The sequence below is a fragment of the Zootoca vivipara genome, chromosome 1 (assembly GCF_963506605.1).
Source record: "Zootoca vivipara chromosome 1, rZooViv1.1, whole genome shotgun sequence".
Classification (NCBI taxonomy): Eukaryota; Metazoa; Chordata; class Lepidosauria; order Squamata; family Lacertidae; genus Zootoca; species Zootoca vivipara.
This window is the reverse complement of record NC_083276.1, coordinates 73,187,247-73,205,777: the sequence shown is the minus strand read 5'-3', so window position 1 is coordinate 73,205,777 and position 18,531 is coordinate 73,187,247. Positions and strand designations below refer to the sequence as shown.

Sequence of the window (18,531 nt, the reverse complement as noted above, 5' to 3'; positions counted from 1 at the left end):
GCACAACAAAGAATCTCATGGTACCTTAAAGGCCAGCATTTTTAATGTGGCATGAGTGTCCTAGGCCAAAACCTATTAATTTTGCAAAGTGACGTAGTTTCCCCTCACAAAACCCCTTGTTGAGGGTAGGTTAGGCTGGATGCCCCAAAATACATTTATAAATGACCGGGCTGTTTTGTATTCCTTTACTTGTTTTTCTTCACTTACCAGCACCTAGATGTGACAGCATGCTAGACCTCTCCCTTCCTCCCCTCAAACAGTGATGTGAGGAAATGCCTGGTGTGTTGACCTCCACGTAGTTTACATTTGATGCATTGCAAGGAAAATAAGACCAGTAGCTCTGCCCCTCTTTTTAACATCTAATTTGGCACAGGGAGCTGGTGATTACTCCCAAAACTTTACAGTGAAGCTAGGTTAGGAATTTGGGGTGGTGTCCAACAAATTAGTTAGCTTAGTGCAATGATTCTGGGCAGGGCTTTCCCTTCTCCTCTCCCCGTGCACCCCTTGAATTGGTTCTGGGGATTCCTCTGACTCAGCAGAGCAGATTTGAAGAGGGTGCAGGAAGAGGAAAGGGAGGGGGGAACTACTTTGTTGGATACCACCCTTGGTCCTGGGTTTTCCACCTCTGAAACATAATACTGCAACTACATCACCACAGGGCACATTCACATGAGGCAGAGCATGGTTCTGTCTTCTGTGTAGCAGCTTTCCCCAGCGTGGTGCCTTCCACATATTTTGGACAGCCGTGGTGGCTGTTGGCACCAAAACGCTTTGAGGGCACCAGGTTGGGGAAGGGTGTTTGCAGCTCCTCTTTTGCAGATGTTTTAACAGGTCCGGGGTAGTCAGGAACTATGCAGCAAGACAATATCCCAACCTGCTGCTTCAACAAATTTTTGCCCCACCCTTCTTTCCTACCTGCTGAGAGCAGCCCTCTAGCTCTGGAAGCCAGATAAACCAACTGCATCTGTTTAAGAGCCAGAGATCATGCTAGTGTTTGAGTCCATAGCTGCTGCAGAACTTCTGTGGTATGTATACAGTTGTTCTCTATGCGCTTCCACAGACTGTCGTGACATACAAAATACAACTCCTTGCCCTGAGAGTTTCCAATCCAAGTTTCAGTATAGGGGAAGATGGGAAACAAGAGGCCCAGGCGAGAAGGGCTGGATAATACAAGAGAGAGTCTAAATATAGACTTTTTTCAGTTGTACATGCCAATGATTCGGTAAAGACAAGTGTTGCCTCGGGATCAAGTGTTGGCAGCGTTCCCTCTGACAGCTGAGTAACCTGAATAACATAGGGGGTACTATGTTCAGAGTTTTGAGAGTGTTGGTGAGCCGGCCTCTTTCCCAGTTGGTTACAGCGTGGTGCTGAGAACGCCAAGGTTGCAGGTTCAATCCCTGTATGGGGCATCCGCGTATTCCTTCATTGAAGGGGGTTTGGACTAGATGATCCTCAGGGTCCCTTCCAACTCTTCTAGGAATGTTTGGCAGATACTGAATAGCTGTGAAATAGATTGTGGATAAGTGGAACGTGCAACAAAATTTCGCTGTGCAGAGTGCTTTTGTTCAAGGTGCCGGAGAGCCCCTTCCCCAGCACACTCCATTCCATTTCCCATACCCAGTTTCCAATATCCCCCACCAGCAACAGCCAATCAGCATGCTGTGCCTGCTGACCACAATCAGTCCTCACTGTTCTGGAGGCTGTCACCCCTTTAAGGTGTTTTTCGCTTTTTCTTTTTTACAAAATTTATTTCTACAAACCTTAAGGTATCCGCAAACCTACTGATAGGGCTGAGAAAAACTCCTGTCTAAAACACTGGCAAGGGTTGCCTGTCAGTGTAGACTATACTGTACAGGGTGGGCTACAGTGGTCTGACTGCGCAACTTGGTTTCCTGTGTTTCATCCTTGCACTAAATTACTTTATGGGGGTTATAACACAGATAGCAAGTTTGCTATTATCATTCATCAGTAGTAGTGTAGTATATCCCACCTTTGTCCCTGATAGGATTCAGGGTGACTGACATAAAAACAAGAACCGCTAAAAACACAGGGGGGGGGGGAATCCTATAGCCTCATGCGGACTATATTGTGGTTATATCCTTGAATAGGTGTTAGTACTTCAACAAAGAACACATGTCAAACCTACTCCTCTGAGGTGTTTACCAAAGTCCAGAAGGTGGTAAGGATTAGCATTGTTGCTTGTGGGTTGGGTATACACATTCAATTTTGTGCAAGACCATTTGGGATAGAAAAAAACTAAAATTGTACATTTGGGGCCACGGCAGTTCATCTCATAGTTTCTTTGATTTTCTGTGCATAGCCTTATATAAGACAAATACCTATGTAATGGAAGTTAAATTTTCAGACTTGGAGAAGGGTTTTCTCTCCCCGTGTTAGTCTTTGTGGCTAACCACAACATTGTGGTTACACAAATAATACAGCGTTTTTAGGAACATTATTATGGAGTTTGAGGCTATGGAAAACTATGCATCTGCAAGTTGTTCTGATGTCTAGACTTAAAGGGATAATGAAAACACAGGGCAAGGCAAGGGAGAGCCAGGAAGAAGTTATGTAATAAAAGATGCTGATTTGGTTACCTTATCATAAAGTAGATTAATGGCTGTGGGGGCAATAAATAAATGCTCTCACAGGGAGGAAAAAAAGTAGGCAATGCAGGGGGTTATTAAATCAATCCAAGGTAAGCATTATAACGATTATAGCAATGAATAGCTTGAAATAAAGGACACTGGGGTTTGTTTTTTTAACTTGCAAGAGCAATTATCTTTCGGAAGAGACTGCCAAGGATTCTCCCCACCCCCTTGCAACCTTTGCATAATCAAGGGCTGTTTATATACAAGCACATTACATCCTGTTGAATAACAGTTGGAAAACTTTGGACCTCTTGAGTAGCCTACTTTTTTACAATATTACTTTAAGTTGTGTTTATATCACTCTTACTACGTTTGGGTCACTGTAGCCTCAGATCAAAATAAATAAAAAAATCCTTCCAATAGCACCTTAGAGACCAACTAAGTTTCTCATACCGTGTTTCCCCTTTTTTAAGACACCGTCTTATAACTTCTTTTTCTCAAAAAAACACAGGGTGTCTTATTTTCAGTGGGGTGTCTTATTTTTTTAATTACCTGTCATCTAGCCCAAATTCTACCATCAAGTTACCCCAAAGCAGATGCAGCACATGAGTGTCTGAAGAGAGGGGAAAGAGACGGAAAAGGAGGGAGGGAGAGAAGTTCCAGAGCAACCCCCCAGCCCTCCGGATGCTGTGGGGCTGCAGTTCCCATTATCCCCAACCACTGGCCATGCTGGCTATTGGGAGTTGGAGTCCAGCAGCACCTGAAAGCCTGGCTTGGATGAACATCTTCTCCTTAGCCCTCCCCATACGCTACGCTTTGAGCAAAATGCCTAAGAGCAACGTGACGATGGGGCAGAGCCGATCTGGGGAGGAAAGGTGGGGAGGCGGCAGCTGGGGAAGGTGGGGTTGGATTGAACCCTGAGAAAAGCAAACCCAAAAGGTCCACACCTCCTGTTTCTTGTGCCCATTTCTGCTTTGCTGCAGATAATATTTTTAAAAGGAAAAGGAAACTACCCAGTTATCTTCCTTTTTAAATGTGAAATTTAAACAGACAACAGAGTTCAATGGTTGTAAAGAACTAAAGAAAGACGTCTGTGCATTTCTCAATTGGCTGGGAGGGTTCCACAATTACACACACACACACAGAGAAAAGAAACGGAGGGGTGAAATTGTAATAATAGTGATGATGATAAGATATAGTTTGCATTTCTGTACATTGCAAAAAGGGAAGAAAACAAGAAAGAAAATGCAAGTATCCAAAAGGCACACCCCAGTCGCCCTCCCACCCAGGCCCCTGATTTCTGCCGATCCAGAGGCCACTGGCTTACGTGGTCCGCTCGGCCCGGCAGGGCGCTCCAAGTGCTTGGCGCTGCGGAGCGTTTGGCGTGCTCCACGCTGCAGCTGCCGGTTCTGGGCGGCGGGGAGGCAGGTCTCCTTGGCCGGGCCAAGCGGAGGCCGCTGGCTCAGGCGCTCCGCCCGGCCCGACAGAGCGCTCCAAGCGCTCAGTCCTGCAGAGCGCTCGGCGCGCTCCACACTGCAGCAGCCGGATCTGGGCGGCGGGGAGGCAGGTCTCCTCAGCCGGGCCAGGCGGAGGCCGCTGGCTCAGGCGCTCCGCCCGGCCCGACAGAGCGCTCCAAGCGCTCAGTCCTGCAGAGCGCTCCAAGTGCTCCATGCTGCAGCCGCCACTTCTGGGCGGCAGGGAGGCAGGTCTCCTCGGCCGGGCCAAGCGGACGCCGCTGGCTCAGGCGCTCCGCCCGGCCCGACAGAGCGCTCCAAGTGCTCAGTCCTGCAGAGCGCTCGGCGTGCTCCATGCTGCAGCCGCCACTTCTGGGCGGCTGGGAGGCAGGTCTCATCGGCCGGGTCAAGCGGAGGCCGCTGGCTCAGGCGCTCCGCCCGGCCCGACAGAGCGCTCCAAGCGCTCAGTCCTGCAGAGCGCTCGGCGCGCTCCATGCTGCAGCCGCCACTTCTGGGAGGCAGGGAGGCAGGTCTCCTCGGTCGGGCCAAGCGGAGGCCGCTGGCTCAAGCGCTCCGCCCGGCCCGACAGAGCGCTCTAAGCGCTCAATGCTGCGGAGCGCTTGGCACGCTCCACGCTGCAGCCACCGGTTCTGGGCGGCAGGCCTCCTCGGCCGGGCGGAGGCAAGACCGCTGGCTCGGGCGCTCTGCGCGCTCGCCGCTGCAGCAGCAGCTGGCTCCAGGCACCAAGCCGGCAGGCCTCCTGCTGCTGCAGCCGGCGTTCTGAGTCCCGCTGGCTGGCTGGGGCCCTCGGCGGTCTCGCTCCACACGGCATGGAGGTATGTCTTATTTTCAGGGTATGTCTTATATTTCACAAATGTTTAAAAATCCTGCCATGGCTTACTTTATGGCTACGTCTTAAAAAAGGGGAAACACGGTAGGTATGAGCTTTCAAGTGCATGCACACTTCTTCAGATACCTGTAGCCTCAAATGTTATCCATCCCAAAACTCCAGAATTTCTTTCTCTCACAAGATAGGTGGCAATATTCATCCAGGGAATCACATGCACATAGATTTATCCTCTTCGAAACTATGTGTTTAGAGCTGTGGTAAAGATCTTATTTCTGAGAGTAACTAGTAGGTTTTGCTCCCCTTTTCTGCTCATCCTTATTTTTCTTCTTCTGCCTGTCTGCACTTGTTGTCTTCATCCCCCCTCTCTCTCTCACACACACACAACCCTATAGCATGGTGTGGAGGCAAACTTGATTATGTTGTTTCACTGAGATGATACTGATTTCTCTCATCCCACCATGAGGAGTGTGGGGTTCCTGTGATTGCATGAGAAAGAGCTTAGCACCAGCACCACACAGCCACGATATATGGGAATACAGTGGTACCTCGGTTTACAAACTTAATCTGTTCTGGAAGTCCGTTCTTAAACAAAAACCGTTCTTAAACCGAGGTGCGGTTTCTCTAATGAGGCCTCCCGCCACCGGTGCTCTTCCACTGTTCGGCTTCCGTTCTTAGACTGAGGTAAAGTTCGCAAACTGGGACACTACTTATAAACCGAATAGTTCTTAAACAGGGCTGTTCTTAAACCGAGGTACCATTGTAATTTGAATGACACACACTCATTCCTCAGTATCAAATGACCACTCACTTTTATTAGCATTGGTGTCATCTGAGCCCTTCTGCAGACTGTGCACAGTGGGAGGAAATTCTATTATCAGTGTTTTTATCCACTAGCCAGTTCCAGATGGCACTGAAGAAATGAAATAGGAGGATTTTGTAGTCCTTAATGGTCTTCCCCTAGGGCAAATTATCCCTTAATAAAAACAGCCTCCTATTCTCTCCTTTTAAAATGAAATCTGGCATGCTGTTTCTCAACTTCCTACTTCCCCAAGGGGTAGCTTAGATTGGGATGTGAAGAGGGCATGTTCCCCTTAGCACAGCTGCAAACAGCTGGCCCACGCATGTGTTTCCCTAAAAGAGTTTAAATCCACAATGCATTTGCCCTGCTGCAACTCTGTTGATTCTGGAGCACGACACTCATGATGCTTTATTTAGCGCTTGGCTTTGTTTTTTAAGCACACAAGGGGAGAACTGGAGGGCACAGGTTTCCACTGCAGGCTTAAAAGTCTTATCGAAAAAGAAGCTTTCATAGTCTTCCTCAACAAACCAATTTGTCATGTTTGTGATGGGGGGGATTTTTTTCCCAATTGCAAGGACCCAACAAATAGCCATTATGGACCAACCTCACCCTTTTATAATGAGGGCACCCTCAGAAACAATAGGGAGGTGCACATGGAAGAAAGCATCCCCTCAAATATCCAAGGCCCAGCCCTTGTAGGGTTTGAAAGATTAAAACTAGCACCTTGGAGTTGGCCTGGAAACTACCCTGGGGAGATGGAAGTAATGGCATAATGGAATCCACATGGTTAGCCTTGAGTATGAATTGAGTTGCAGAACATGGCAGGAGTTGGAAGCTTCTAAGTTACCTAAGTGCTACACAAAATGCATGATGGAAACCAGGTGAAGCAGGTCTCAGGGTGTGCACAACAGGAGCGAGGTCCAGAAAGAGGCACAGCCAGAATACCAATTGAAGCTAGTACACCTGATCACAGCTGCTATCTGTGAGCACCCCCTCCTCAAAGCTGGGGACCTTATCCATCCTACCATCTGTTTCTTGCCCAAAGTTTTGTACTGTATCCTCCTCCCTGTGTTTTCTTCCCTGAAAACTAGAGGTATGCATCAAATTTGAGCACATTCCAATGTGAAATGGGGTGCCTTGAAAGGATTTGGGGCACGCTTGAGGCAAAGTGAGATCTGCACAAGGTGGTATGAGTTGAAGCAGAGACCACTGAAATGGTGCCTCTGAAAGTTGAAGCAGAGACCACTGAAATGGTGCCTCTGAAATCTACATTTAAAAAATGCTTCAGACATCTACTAAAATTGCAACTTAAAGCCTCTAAACTTACCATGTAAGGAAAATTCCGGAAGGCAGTACAGGAAACAACAGAGAGAGAAGGGGGAGAGGAGCTCTGTTGTGACTGACAGGTTAAACTTGTAATCAGCGGGAATGATTTTATACATAAAGTGAATGTTTTATAATTTGCTTCCCCCTCCCCACCCCACCCCACCCCATTAACTGTAAGTGTGCCTAGCACAAAAGGTGCCAGACTTAATTGTCTACCGTTCAATGGGTTTATTGCGCAGGTGCACCTCTGTCATGCCTGCAACTTTCAGAACAATTGTCACCAAAACAATAGGAAAGATTAAATGATTCCCTTTTCATCCACTCCGAAATTGTAAAGGCTGCTTTTGTGGGAAAAGCACTGCAGCCATCCTTCTGAAATTTGCTAGAATTCGTGCCTTCAAAAAGGAGCGGGGGATGCGGATTCTTGCCTTCAAATTTCATCCAGTTCTACCCCAAAATGAAGTGTGTGTGTGTGTGTGTATCCTTTTAAATGTGCCCAGCACAAAAAAATCTCCTGCCCCTCCAGCAATTAGACTTCATCAATTCTGAAGTGGCTATTGTACCTGGTAATTACATCCATTTCTGCCAAGTAGAAAACAAGTTGCAGCCATTTGTTTCACTTCCCAATAATGAATGGGATAGGGAAAATGAAGCAGACTTGGATGGAATCAGGCAGCCAACAGAGCACTGTGGAATGAGCCAGGCTGTTTCCTGAAACTCCGGTTTAGTATCCAAGCCAAATCTTGTGCACACACACACACACACAATACTGGAAATTGGTTCCTCCTGATGCTGCAGTGGAAAAGCAGTGGCTGGGCATTTGGGCGACAGAACAAAGTGACATGTTCCAGCTCCACTACGTTGATGAGAGAAGCCTTTGGACAGCTCTTTCCATGCATCAACAACTAGTCCTTGGTTTGGGACAACTAGTCCTTGGTTTGGGGCACTAATATTGCCAATAATATTGTTCTCCTGCTTTAGGACCTGTGAGGCCTGCAGGAGACTGTTGGTTCAAACTCATGTACTCTTAACTGAATGATTATCCTGACTGGGCACTGAGTTCCTCTAGCATTTATTGAGGGCAGAGGGCCTATCCAGCTTGTAGCACTCCTCTTACTGTTTTAACTCCATCTTGCTAGATTGCCTTCTCTTTTCAAGTGTGTGACAGACCTTTCTGCAAGCCCAGCTCCCTGCTCTGAACTTAGCCTCTGTTAAGCAACTGGAAACTATAGAAAATACATGGTTAGCATTTTTCATTGTGACTGTATCTTCTTCCCTCTCCCCGTCCCCTTTGCAGATTGCCAAAGATATCAGACAGTTCTATGACCAAGCGGTACTCCAAGCAAAGTCAAGTGACCCTGATAAAGCAAACAAGGCAAAGACAGTTGTGAAAACCTTCCACGAAACAGTAAGCTGGATGCACAATTTGTGGGAAATCAAACTTGACCTTCCATCCACAGGCATGTAGTTGGCATCTGTGTTGTTCAAAAAAGTGCCTGCCTTGCTCAGGGAGTAAATAATTCAGAACACTGCTATTGTCCCTGTAAAGCAAGCCCTCGTTGAATTTAAGAGGCTCTTCCCCCTTTGACCATTCAAGCACTTCGGGTTTCTCCAAGAGGGATTGTTGAGACCAGTGAGCAGGATGCAAGAAAGATAGCAGACATTTTAAGTGGCTAAATAAAAACCAAAAGGGGTTGACATGGGAACATTATGTGTTCAGGTTTGCCATCTCCCCCAAAAAGAGGGGAGGACCAGGAATGGGAAGAACTGAAATTTCATATGACAGATCCCATTGTGCTTTTCATTGGATTGCAGTGCACCAGTGATATGGTGTGAGGTCTGCTTATAAAGAGAAAAGATGAAACCAACACCTGCAGGTCTTCATATTATATAATAATAGCTCTTAAATGAGAGGTGGCTACCCCTGCAAAGGTTCAAAGAAGATCGTCGTCTAGTATAAGGTGCCACCTTCCAGCCCACTTTTTGGATTCTTTCCAGACTTCCAGCTCAGACCTTTTCCTTCCTTCTCGGAGATTCCCTGTTAGAATGCTCACTCCAATCCATTTCTCTGCTTACAGCTAAAATGCTGTGGTGGAAGCGCCCTGGAAACTGCACTCAACATGCTTCAACCTGATCTCTGTAGTCAAACTGTGAGTTCAGCACTTACGCAGGTAAGGAAGTGTCTGTGTGATACACCTCTTGTTTTCAGTGAATGGGCCTTTCATCTCTGGCAAGACTTCAGTTGATTGGGAGTGGAATAATGCACCATGTTGAGCTTGCAATATGAAGTACAGCTTTAGGGTTGTTTCTGCACTCCTTTCGCCCCGGGGCCAGGACTTTCATTAAGCCTAAGGTATATAAATGGATCTGTGGCACTCTGTGTCATGTTTGTTTAAGCGCGCAAGGTAACTTTCTGTAGTAGAAAGGCAGTTTGAACTGTTTTAAATATCTACAAGAGAGTGGTGCTCGCCTTGCTCTGAGGGCTAGGAGGGTGCTTCAAAACCAGCCCTAGTTCTATACAAATGCTATAGCTGTCTTTCCCCAAATAAACCTTTATTGCAGCAGAAGGGTGCAAGTCTGCAGCATAGCTGCCAAGTTTTCCCTTTTCTCGCGAGGAAGCCTATTCAGCATAAGGGAAAATCCCTTAAAAAAAGGGATAACTTGGCAGCTATGGTCTGCAGTCAGAATTGATTTCTCACATTAAGGACTGAACAAGTGATGACCTGTGCTGTTTTTTTTCATAAATGTGAAGGGAATTCTCTTCCAACCACTGGAGAGCCGCATTGGTGAATTGCTGGGTACATGCTTCAAGAGTAGTCAAGTTTTGGCTGCATTCCTTTATCTGTCAGAGAGCCATGGTAGTCTTTGACCAGGTGCCAGTGCAAATCCAGCTCTGGTACTGGTTCACTAATACCTAGCTAGGCACCTTCAGGATCTCGGAACCAAGGCACAGTGCCCCATTTTAGTATTTTTAAAATATTGCTGTGCAGTGAACTCATGAATAGTAAAAGTAATTCCTTCAATCTTTCCACCAACATACATAGCAGAATACTCCAGAGTGAGGATAAATAAATGTGTACCATAATATTGACAATTCTACCTTTGCAAGGGTAAGAACTCATTCACCTAATCTTTTGTGAGTGGGCCCTGCTGCATAATACTAGTTTATATATATATATATATATATATATATATATATATATATATATATATATAATTTGTCTATAGCGATGTACAGCAATACCCTCCATGAACAAAGCCAGTACAGAGAGAGAACTGCAGGAGTCACAACACCCCCTATCCTTCCATACCCCCACTGATCACCCCTTCTCCAAGGTCCATGCCTTCAGCAAGATGCTTGAAAAGGAAGCCTAAGCACACAGACTCTCAAAAAACAACCAGGAAACCTGCGCCGTTGGGGTTCCCTTTTTAAACATCTCACCAAATGCATGGGCTTCAAGGAGGCACAGCATGCAGTGTTAGGGGTGCAGCTGGGAAGCATGGCCCCATGTATTGAAACTATGCATAGAATGGCTTGAACATCCCTAATAACATGTGTTTTTTTTATTAGATGTACATCAGTTAATGGCTTACTACAGTATTATAGCTACAGGGCAGGTTTTTTGTGTTTTGTTTTTTGACTGCAACAGGTAGGTCGAAAGCTGTTTTGGGAGGCTATTAAGTTATTATAAACAGCAGTTTGGGCCTTTGTACAAAGAGCAGCAGGAGGTGTCATCTAATGCTTAGGCCACACTCATCCTTCTGCTAACCTTGGATTGAAATAAATGAATTGATTGAATGGCCTTAGCTCTGTGTTTAGTTTTCCTGATGGTCACACATAATGGCAAATAACTATGCTCACATAACAGGATGTTTACTTGTTACATCCATTATTGGTATTGAGGCCTGTTCTTTATAATACAGTGGTACCTCGGTTTACAAACACAATTGGTTCCAGAAGTCTGTACTTAACCTGAAGTGAACTTTCCCATTGAAAGTAATGGAAAGTGGATTAATCTGTTCCAGACGGGTCCGTGGAGTACTCAACCTGAAGCGTACTTAACCCGAGGTATGAGTGTAATTGGTTCCGGAAGTCCGTACTTAACCTGAAGTGTACTTAACCTGAAGCGAACTTTCCCATTGAAAGTAATGGAAAGTGGATTAATCCGTTCCAGACAGCTCCGCGGAGAACTTAAACTGAAAATACTCAAACGGAGGCGTACTTAAACCGAAATATGACTGTATGTCCATAAACGTTTAAGGGTGATCAGTGAAGTAGCCAAGTTTGGTGGTGATACTGAATTGTTCGGGGTCATTAAAACAACAAGTGATTGCGATGAGCTTCAAACAGATCTCACCAGACTCAGCAAATGGGCTGCAAAATGGCAAATGCAATTCAATGTAAACAAGTGTAATGCATGCCAGGGCAAAAATACCGTAAGTAAATCTTAATTTCACATGCAGTCGTACCTTGTTTGTTGAACGGAATCCATTCCGGAAGTCCGTTTGACTTCGGAAAATGTTCGGCAACAAAGGCGCGGCTTCCGATTGGCTGCAGGAGCTTTCTGCACTCAACTGGAAGCCGCAGAAGCTGCATCAGATGTTCGGCTTCCAAAAAAGGTCACAAAACGGAACACTCACTTCCAGGTTTGCAGCATTCGGGAGCCAAAACAAACAAATACCAAGCTGCTTGACAACCTGCAACAAAGGTATATGCCCTGAACTGGTGGTGACTTACCAGGAATAAGACCTGGTTGACCTAATGTATGGCAGCTGGGGGGGGGGAACAAATCCCATGCTAGGGATCATTAAGAAAGGAATTGAGAATAAACCTGTGGGTATCATAAAGTCATTATACAAATCTGTGCTGTGACTGAATCTGGTTGACCATTGTGAGAACAGGATTCTGGACCAGATGAGCCATTGGCCTCATCCAGAAGACTCATTATGTTATTCTGTTCATTTTACCACAGGACCTAAGCTGTCACCATAAAATTGATGAGCTGTTCTCTGGAAAACTGTACTTGATTGGCATTGCCGCCATAGTGGTGGCTGTGATCATGGTAAGTGCTGGAGTTGTTATGGTGCCAGCGGCTGTGGGTTTGTGGAATATGGGATATTCCCAGAGGGCCTGTTGAGGTGCCATCCATGCAGCAGCTGTGGGCAGTATGTTGATGGACCTCTAGGTCAGTTGTCAGTTTAGAATGATTGACAGCTTCTCCTCATTCTCTCCTTGCAGAGCAAGGGCAAGATGCAGCTTTCCCAGAAATGGACTGCTTCTTCCTTAGCCTGCAATGCTTTTCTGGATAGCAAGGGAGGAAGAGAAGCTTCTAAGGCACTCTGTTCCCTAAATCAGAGCTGGAGAATATTCCTTATCCCTCTACCCTCCCATAGAAGATGAAGGATCATTTTAAGATTCAAGTCTTCCTTTTGTTCTCTCTCTCTCCTTTAAAGGCTATTTTGATTTTGCCCAGTGGACGCTTAGCTCGACAGAATATCCTTTCCAATTAGAATTACATTTCAACCACTTTATCAAGAAAATTATCTCATGATGATATGATATGATATATTAATTATTTTAAAGTGCATATAAACTATTTATATATAGCCCACCTTCTTCCATGACAGAACTCAAGGCATCTTGCAGAATAAAAATAAGACCAGCTAAAAACCTACCAACTTTTTAGCATTCAATGTGAGGGAAAACAGAAGCTTGGAGAAATATGGAGGAGCAGCAGAATTCCACCTAGAACTAAAAAGTTCAGTTTGTACTCTTTGCTCCTGAAAGCCTCGAAAATGCAGACTGGGTTTTATTGTTCACGCTCTCTTTTTCCCCAGCTTCAACAACAACAAATTAAAACTAATCTCTGCCTGCATTAGCAGAACTAGTTTTCTCTTCCGCTTCTTGCCAGTCTGAATAGAAATGGGAGGCCTTGCCTATGGTTAACTTAGCCTAGGGACATAGCTTGAGCTGGAGCTGGATTCTCTCTGATGTTCCCTCTTGGCCTGCAGATCTTTGAGATGATCCTGAGCATGGTGTTGTGCTGCGGCATCCGAAACAGCTCGGTCTATTGAGAAGCGGGAGGGCAGAGGCGAAGCAATGGTGCCGAAGAGACCCCAAAGTGTCTGACCAGGAGATACTTCCAACAAAAGACAAAGAAAATTATGTATATAAATATTTCAGATATTACCATACAGTACTTATCATTCTTACTTGGAAAGTCTTCTTTTTGTTTGTTTAAGGGTGGTGGGAGGGGGAGTTTCTGTATATTTGTGGCGGAGTTAGTTACACATCAGTTTGGGTGGTAAATCATTCCAGTGGTTCCAGGCCTTTATCAAAGAGAGCTTTTTCTTCTCTTCCCTTGTCATTCTTCTTGTGCTGCCTACATGGAAAAAGAGGGTATCATGCACAGGTGCCACCCCTTTTTATGAGGAATATAGAAACTTGGTGCATCCTTATTCTCTGAAAGTGATTTTTTAAAAAAACAAACAAACATACTGAAACCTTTGTTGACACCTAATTCCAGCATGTCCCCCTTAACAATCTCTTTATCTTAGTTCAGAAGTAATCTTGGACACATTCTCTAAAACTTTTGAGTGTGTAAGGATTCAAGAGTCCCTTGGCATGAAGATGCACTCAGTCCTGCCATTTTGTTATTAGACAGGTGAGTGTGTCTGTATATCTGACTGGCACCTTTTCAGTGAAGAGTGGAGAGACCTTTTTTCATAAATTGTCCTAAGTCAAAAGTCCGTTGTGTCTCCCAATCTCCAAAAGTCCTCATAAAATTTAGAATCAGGAGCATTAAAAAAACCCCACATTTTTTTTAAAAAAAATGTTTTTTATCTTAGCAGGTGGATTTTAGATGAAAGAGAGAATTGAATAGGTCTGGTAATGGAATGTTAAAGCTTTCTATATCTCACTGCAAAAACTGAACTTGCACATGTGCTTAGATGGTTAATTCTGAATGCAAATGTTGAATGAGGTCTCTTATTTCATAAATGTGCAGTTTTCTAAAGATGCCAAAAAGTATCCGTGGAAGGCGATCTCTTAAACAATGGCTAGAAACCTGTTCATTTAAATATGTAGGGGTTTTTTGTTTTAAGAAGGCACCTATTCTTGTGCCTTTTTAAAACTTGGTAATAGAGGTGGGTAACCAACAAGGTGTGTGTGACCCTGTAAGTAGAAATTGGAAGATGTTTTCATCTTCAAACACCAGAAGTAAAACCTTAGGGATGGGGCTTAAATACTTTTCAAGCAAAGCTGGTTCCCAGGACTTCACCCTTACCGACAACACCTGAGCTGCAAACATGAAGCCGCGTGTGTTTGTTTTCAGTTGACAACTCATATAATTTATCTTTCTTTGGACAAGCTAGAGTTTAGGCACCCTCCCCTCCCCCCCCCCAAAAATGCTTTTTTTCAAGTTGCAACTTGAAATTTGTTACAGTTGGGGCAAGAAGTCCCACCGACCTCTTCCTTACGAGAGGGCTTATTTGTTAGTCCGGTAGTAAGTTAATCCTGTGTTATAGAAAACAGTCACAAGCAAGCCCCGTGCTATCACCCCACTTAATAGTTTGACTTCTGTTCTGTTTGTTCTTGAAGGAGTAATTTAATCCCGGTTTCCCCCTGCTGATCTTCCCAACTTGCAGTGAATGCCAGGATGCCCTTTAGAACAGCAGGGGACAGCATGAACGAAAAAAGAGAGAGGCGCACGCACAATGCTGCAGATATAATCTTCCAACACTAGTTGGAATGCTTTTAGTGCGCAGCTAGAAGCACTGGGCTTGAATGGTTGACTCAGCACTAGGTGCAGATCCTTTTTCTGAATTAGATCCTTTTTCAGCAATTAGAGTAACCCAGAGGTTCAGTGCAAATCCAGCCTTGGGTTAAGCAAGGCAGGTCAGAAAACAGGATGAAAGGGAAAGTTTGGTCAAGATTCTCGCTCAGCTGCCACCCTTTCCCCCCTATGGTGCCCTAAGGAAGCAATGCCTCAGAGTCTTGAAAGATGCAGTTGAGGGGACTGATTGAGATCTTTTAGCCTTAGAAATAGCCTTAAAGCAACACTGCCCTGAATGTCAAACTTTGCATGCACTGGAAACAAAAATTGAACCTTACCACCCATCCCACCCATCCTTCACAGGTTCTGGGGTCACGTGTTCCAGTATAATAGGCTCTGTCTGCAACTTCTAGGTATCAATTGTGCATGTACATTTATTTACATATAATATATATATGTGCATTGGGGTTACCAGCGTACAAAATGGATGTTTGTAACTCACTGCCTTCTGTTGAGTGTCCTTGAGAAATGTATATAAATACACCTCTAAGCAGTTTGTTTTTTCTATACCATAAGTTTGATACTGTTCAGCATTCAGTTTACAATGTGCGAGCAGCCACAACTCTGTGTTGGAAGATTCGCTGACCTGTCCTCCAAGAACTGAACATGGATTAAGCCCATTCTTAGGGGGGAAATGTTTGCTTCAGGCACAGGTCATGTTGCAATACCATGTCTGTGGAAGGTGGGTGCAGGAGATTATTGAGGATCATGCTGCCATTGAAGTGCGATAGCAGGACAAGAGGAGAGGGAGGAAGAAGTTTTCCGGAGCATGCCTTGTGGGTAAGGCACAAGCTACATGTTACGTACAAGTGCATTCAACAATGCTTTGACACTGTAATGTAAAGCAGCTTCAGGAGGGTGTGATCTTAAGTGGAGTGGTAGAAAGGACAGAAGTGCTTTACAAGGATAAGTACACATCTGAAATCCCATGAATATCTGAAAGCCGGGGGGGGGGGCAGTGGACAATGTACCATAGTCTGAAGATTGTGTTTTACAACTGTTTCTGGACTGTACTTCTACAGATCACAGGTAGGGAATCTTACGACAGAGTGCTCTCCCAAATTTTAAAATAATAATGAAAATCGTTCCTTTGCATACAGAAAGCCTGATGTTGGGAAGAGGGTTCTTTATTAGGCTTCTCCCCATCATGGCAGTAGTTCTGTGTGTAGAGCTTCTTTCTTTCTACAACAGAGTACTGTGTGAAATGGTACAGTCCTCAATAAGTTTGTATCACATAATTTGCTGCTTCTGCAAAACTATAGACATAAGGCCACTTTTCAGTGCCAGGCAAAGCAGGATACATGTTCTTGCTTCCCTTTTCCTGTCTGCAATGCACTGAGGGACTAGCAAGAGAGGGACGAGGGTAGTTTCAGCATTCCAAGGTGGGCTTAAAATAACCCCTGTGCCATTGATTGGGGTTCGCTTTAAGTAGAGACTGGTGGTGTGGAGAATCTCTCCTCCAATATGGCTCTAGTATTTAAAAGGTGGGAACCCAAGCAAGAGAAGCCCATTTCTAATGCTAGGTGGAAGAGAGCTGACTGTGCAAAGCATTGTACTGTTACATCTGACAACGTATTTGCACAATGCTATGTGAAGAGTTGTTCTGGTTGGATCTGAGAAGCCTCTTGATTGGTTGTAGTTCCCCAGAGAACATCAATTGGCAGGGTTAGGTTTGGGAGTATGGATGTGTCCGAAACATTATTTTTTGATGGTTCCTGTTTCTTGGAAGATAGTATGGCAAATAACTCTCTCTTCTAAGCCAAAGGAGGAGGATAACATTCCCCCTTTCTCTTTGTTGGATTTGTTTGAATTAAACAGAGCCATGATGGAGACCATAGGGAAAGGCCAAACAGAACTGCTGGCCACATTGTGCTGAATGCTTGGGTTTCTTTTTTATACTGTGGAGCATGCCACAAGCTATATGTGTGTTAACTACTATTTTTTCCCCCTCTGCCTTCTTTGTCACTTTTGAAATTTTTTAATAAACATTTTCTCCTGGTGTGTACTGTGTGATGAAGCCCTATGTTCCTTACAGACAGTAAGTAAATTGTGACATCTGAATGTTTCACCCATCTTGTCTCCATAGCACTGGCAAAACCAGCCATGGGAATGGGGAACAAATGGGGGCATGGCAAAGAAACCAAGGGAAGAGAGGCCTTACCCTTACCAACTGTCGGGCTTATTGGCCAGTTGAATCCTACTCTTGTTTAGAAGAAAGCCATGAGGAAACTCTCAGTTCCAAAATGGGGCTTAATTTAGGGGGATAAAATCGGCTTCTGATACGCAGCGTGAACTATCCCAAAACTATCTGTTTCCCGTTTAGGCCAACTAAACAGGCTGTGGCTGTGGTCACTCCAAAGGGCTTGCTGCCATTGCCCAGCCCTGCTACAGGTTGCAGCAAACCCAAGAACAAGAGAATGCATGCAAGTTTTTGCCTCTTGTTGGTTACAACAAACAGCCTGGCCTTTGCACTTAGTTGCCTCTAGAAATGTGGAACAAGGGATACATCGGGGAGAATGGCAGCCCCTCCCCATCTCAACCCCTTGGCTGTGCTTCTGCCCAGAAATCATGTCCACTTGCTGTTGTCTTGCTTGTTTATCTGAATGTTAAAATAATCTGTCAAAATAACTTTTTTAAGAAATGATATATGAAAACAATTAAACAGCAGAAACGTCAGCGGTGTACTGTCAGATTTATTCCTTCCCTAACACCATGGAACGATTGTGCTAACTCTGGATTCATGGATAGCATCCAGCTTGGGTGAATTCCGTTTCCTTAATACTTCCTTTCAGGGTTTTCTTTTCTTTTCTTTTCCTGTTTAAAAGCAATAGTCACTTCCTGTACCCAAATATATATATAGGAGACGCTGTTGCTGTTTAAAAAGCTGGTGTGCTTCATCCTGCCATTGTGCAAGGTGACTTGTCTTATCTATTGTGTCAGAAAGCTCAGTAGGGGTATATGTCATTCAAGCGGCCTTCTTGTCTCATGAGAGCAAAAAATATGGACTTTGCATAAAAGGGTGCGAGTGTTAAAAAGATTGGGGTGCATCGGAATAGTTGTTAGTAGTTACACTCGTGGGTGGTGGCCAGCTTCAGAAGTATTGAGCATAGCTGTCAACACTCCCTTTTTTTGCTGGAAATTCCCTTATTCCAGCGCTGTTTCCCGCTGCTATCCTGGATTGTTAGATATACCGTAGACTGTCCCCCCGTAGACTGTCCCCGGGACAGGTGAGGGTGCTGCTGATCCCTTATTTTCAAATCCAAAAGTTGACAGCTATGGTATTGAGTAATCTTCTTCCAGCCCTTTGCAAAGCTAGTCCCTCAAAAAAAAACTTCTAACACCGGTTCTGGTATGTATGTATGTATGTATGTATGTATGTATGTATTTATTTATTTATTTATTTATTTATTTTAATTTATAGATAGTATTATTGCCTAGCACTACCCAATACACACTGAAAAAAACAAAAGATGAAGTATTCTTCAATCTCACCTTTACTCAGCGGTCTGTGCTGGGTATGTAGAGTCCTTTCAAAAAGACTGGCAAGTTATCGGGCGGTTTGGGGGAGAACAAATTCAGACACCCGCCCCCCTTCCTGCCATGAAAACTGATCAGAGATTTTAAGCTTTTTAGAAAAGGCTCCGCTCACTGCTTTTGAATCTGCTTCACAGAAAGG

The 18,531-nt window shown here is 44.7% G+C and overlaps 1 protein-coding gene across 1 annotated transcript in view; it reads left to right on the top strand.

Moving 5' to 3' along the window:
• Positions 1-17,531, top strand: part of CD81 (CD81 molecule) — a 58,721-nt gene extending 41,190 nt beyond the window's left edge. The window contains exons 5-8 of the mRNA XM_035121009.2: positions 8,318-8,428; positions 9,099-9,191; positions 11,994-12,083; positions 13,033-17,531. Coding sequence (XP_034976900.1) covers positions 8,318-8,428; positions 9,099-9,191; positions 11,994-12,083; positions 13,033-13,095 — 357 coding nt within the window. The 3' untranslated portion in view covers positions 13,096-17,531. The remainder of the gene's footprint in view (positions 1-8,317; positions 8,429-9,098; positions 9,192-11,993; positions 12,084-13,032) is intronic.
• The last annotated feature ends 1,000 nt before the right edge of the window (positions 17,532-18,531 follow it).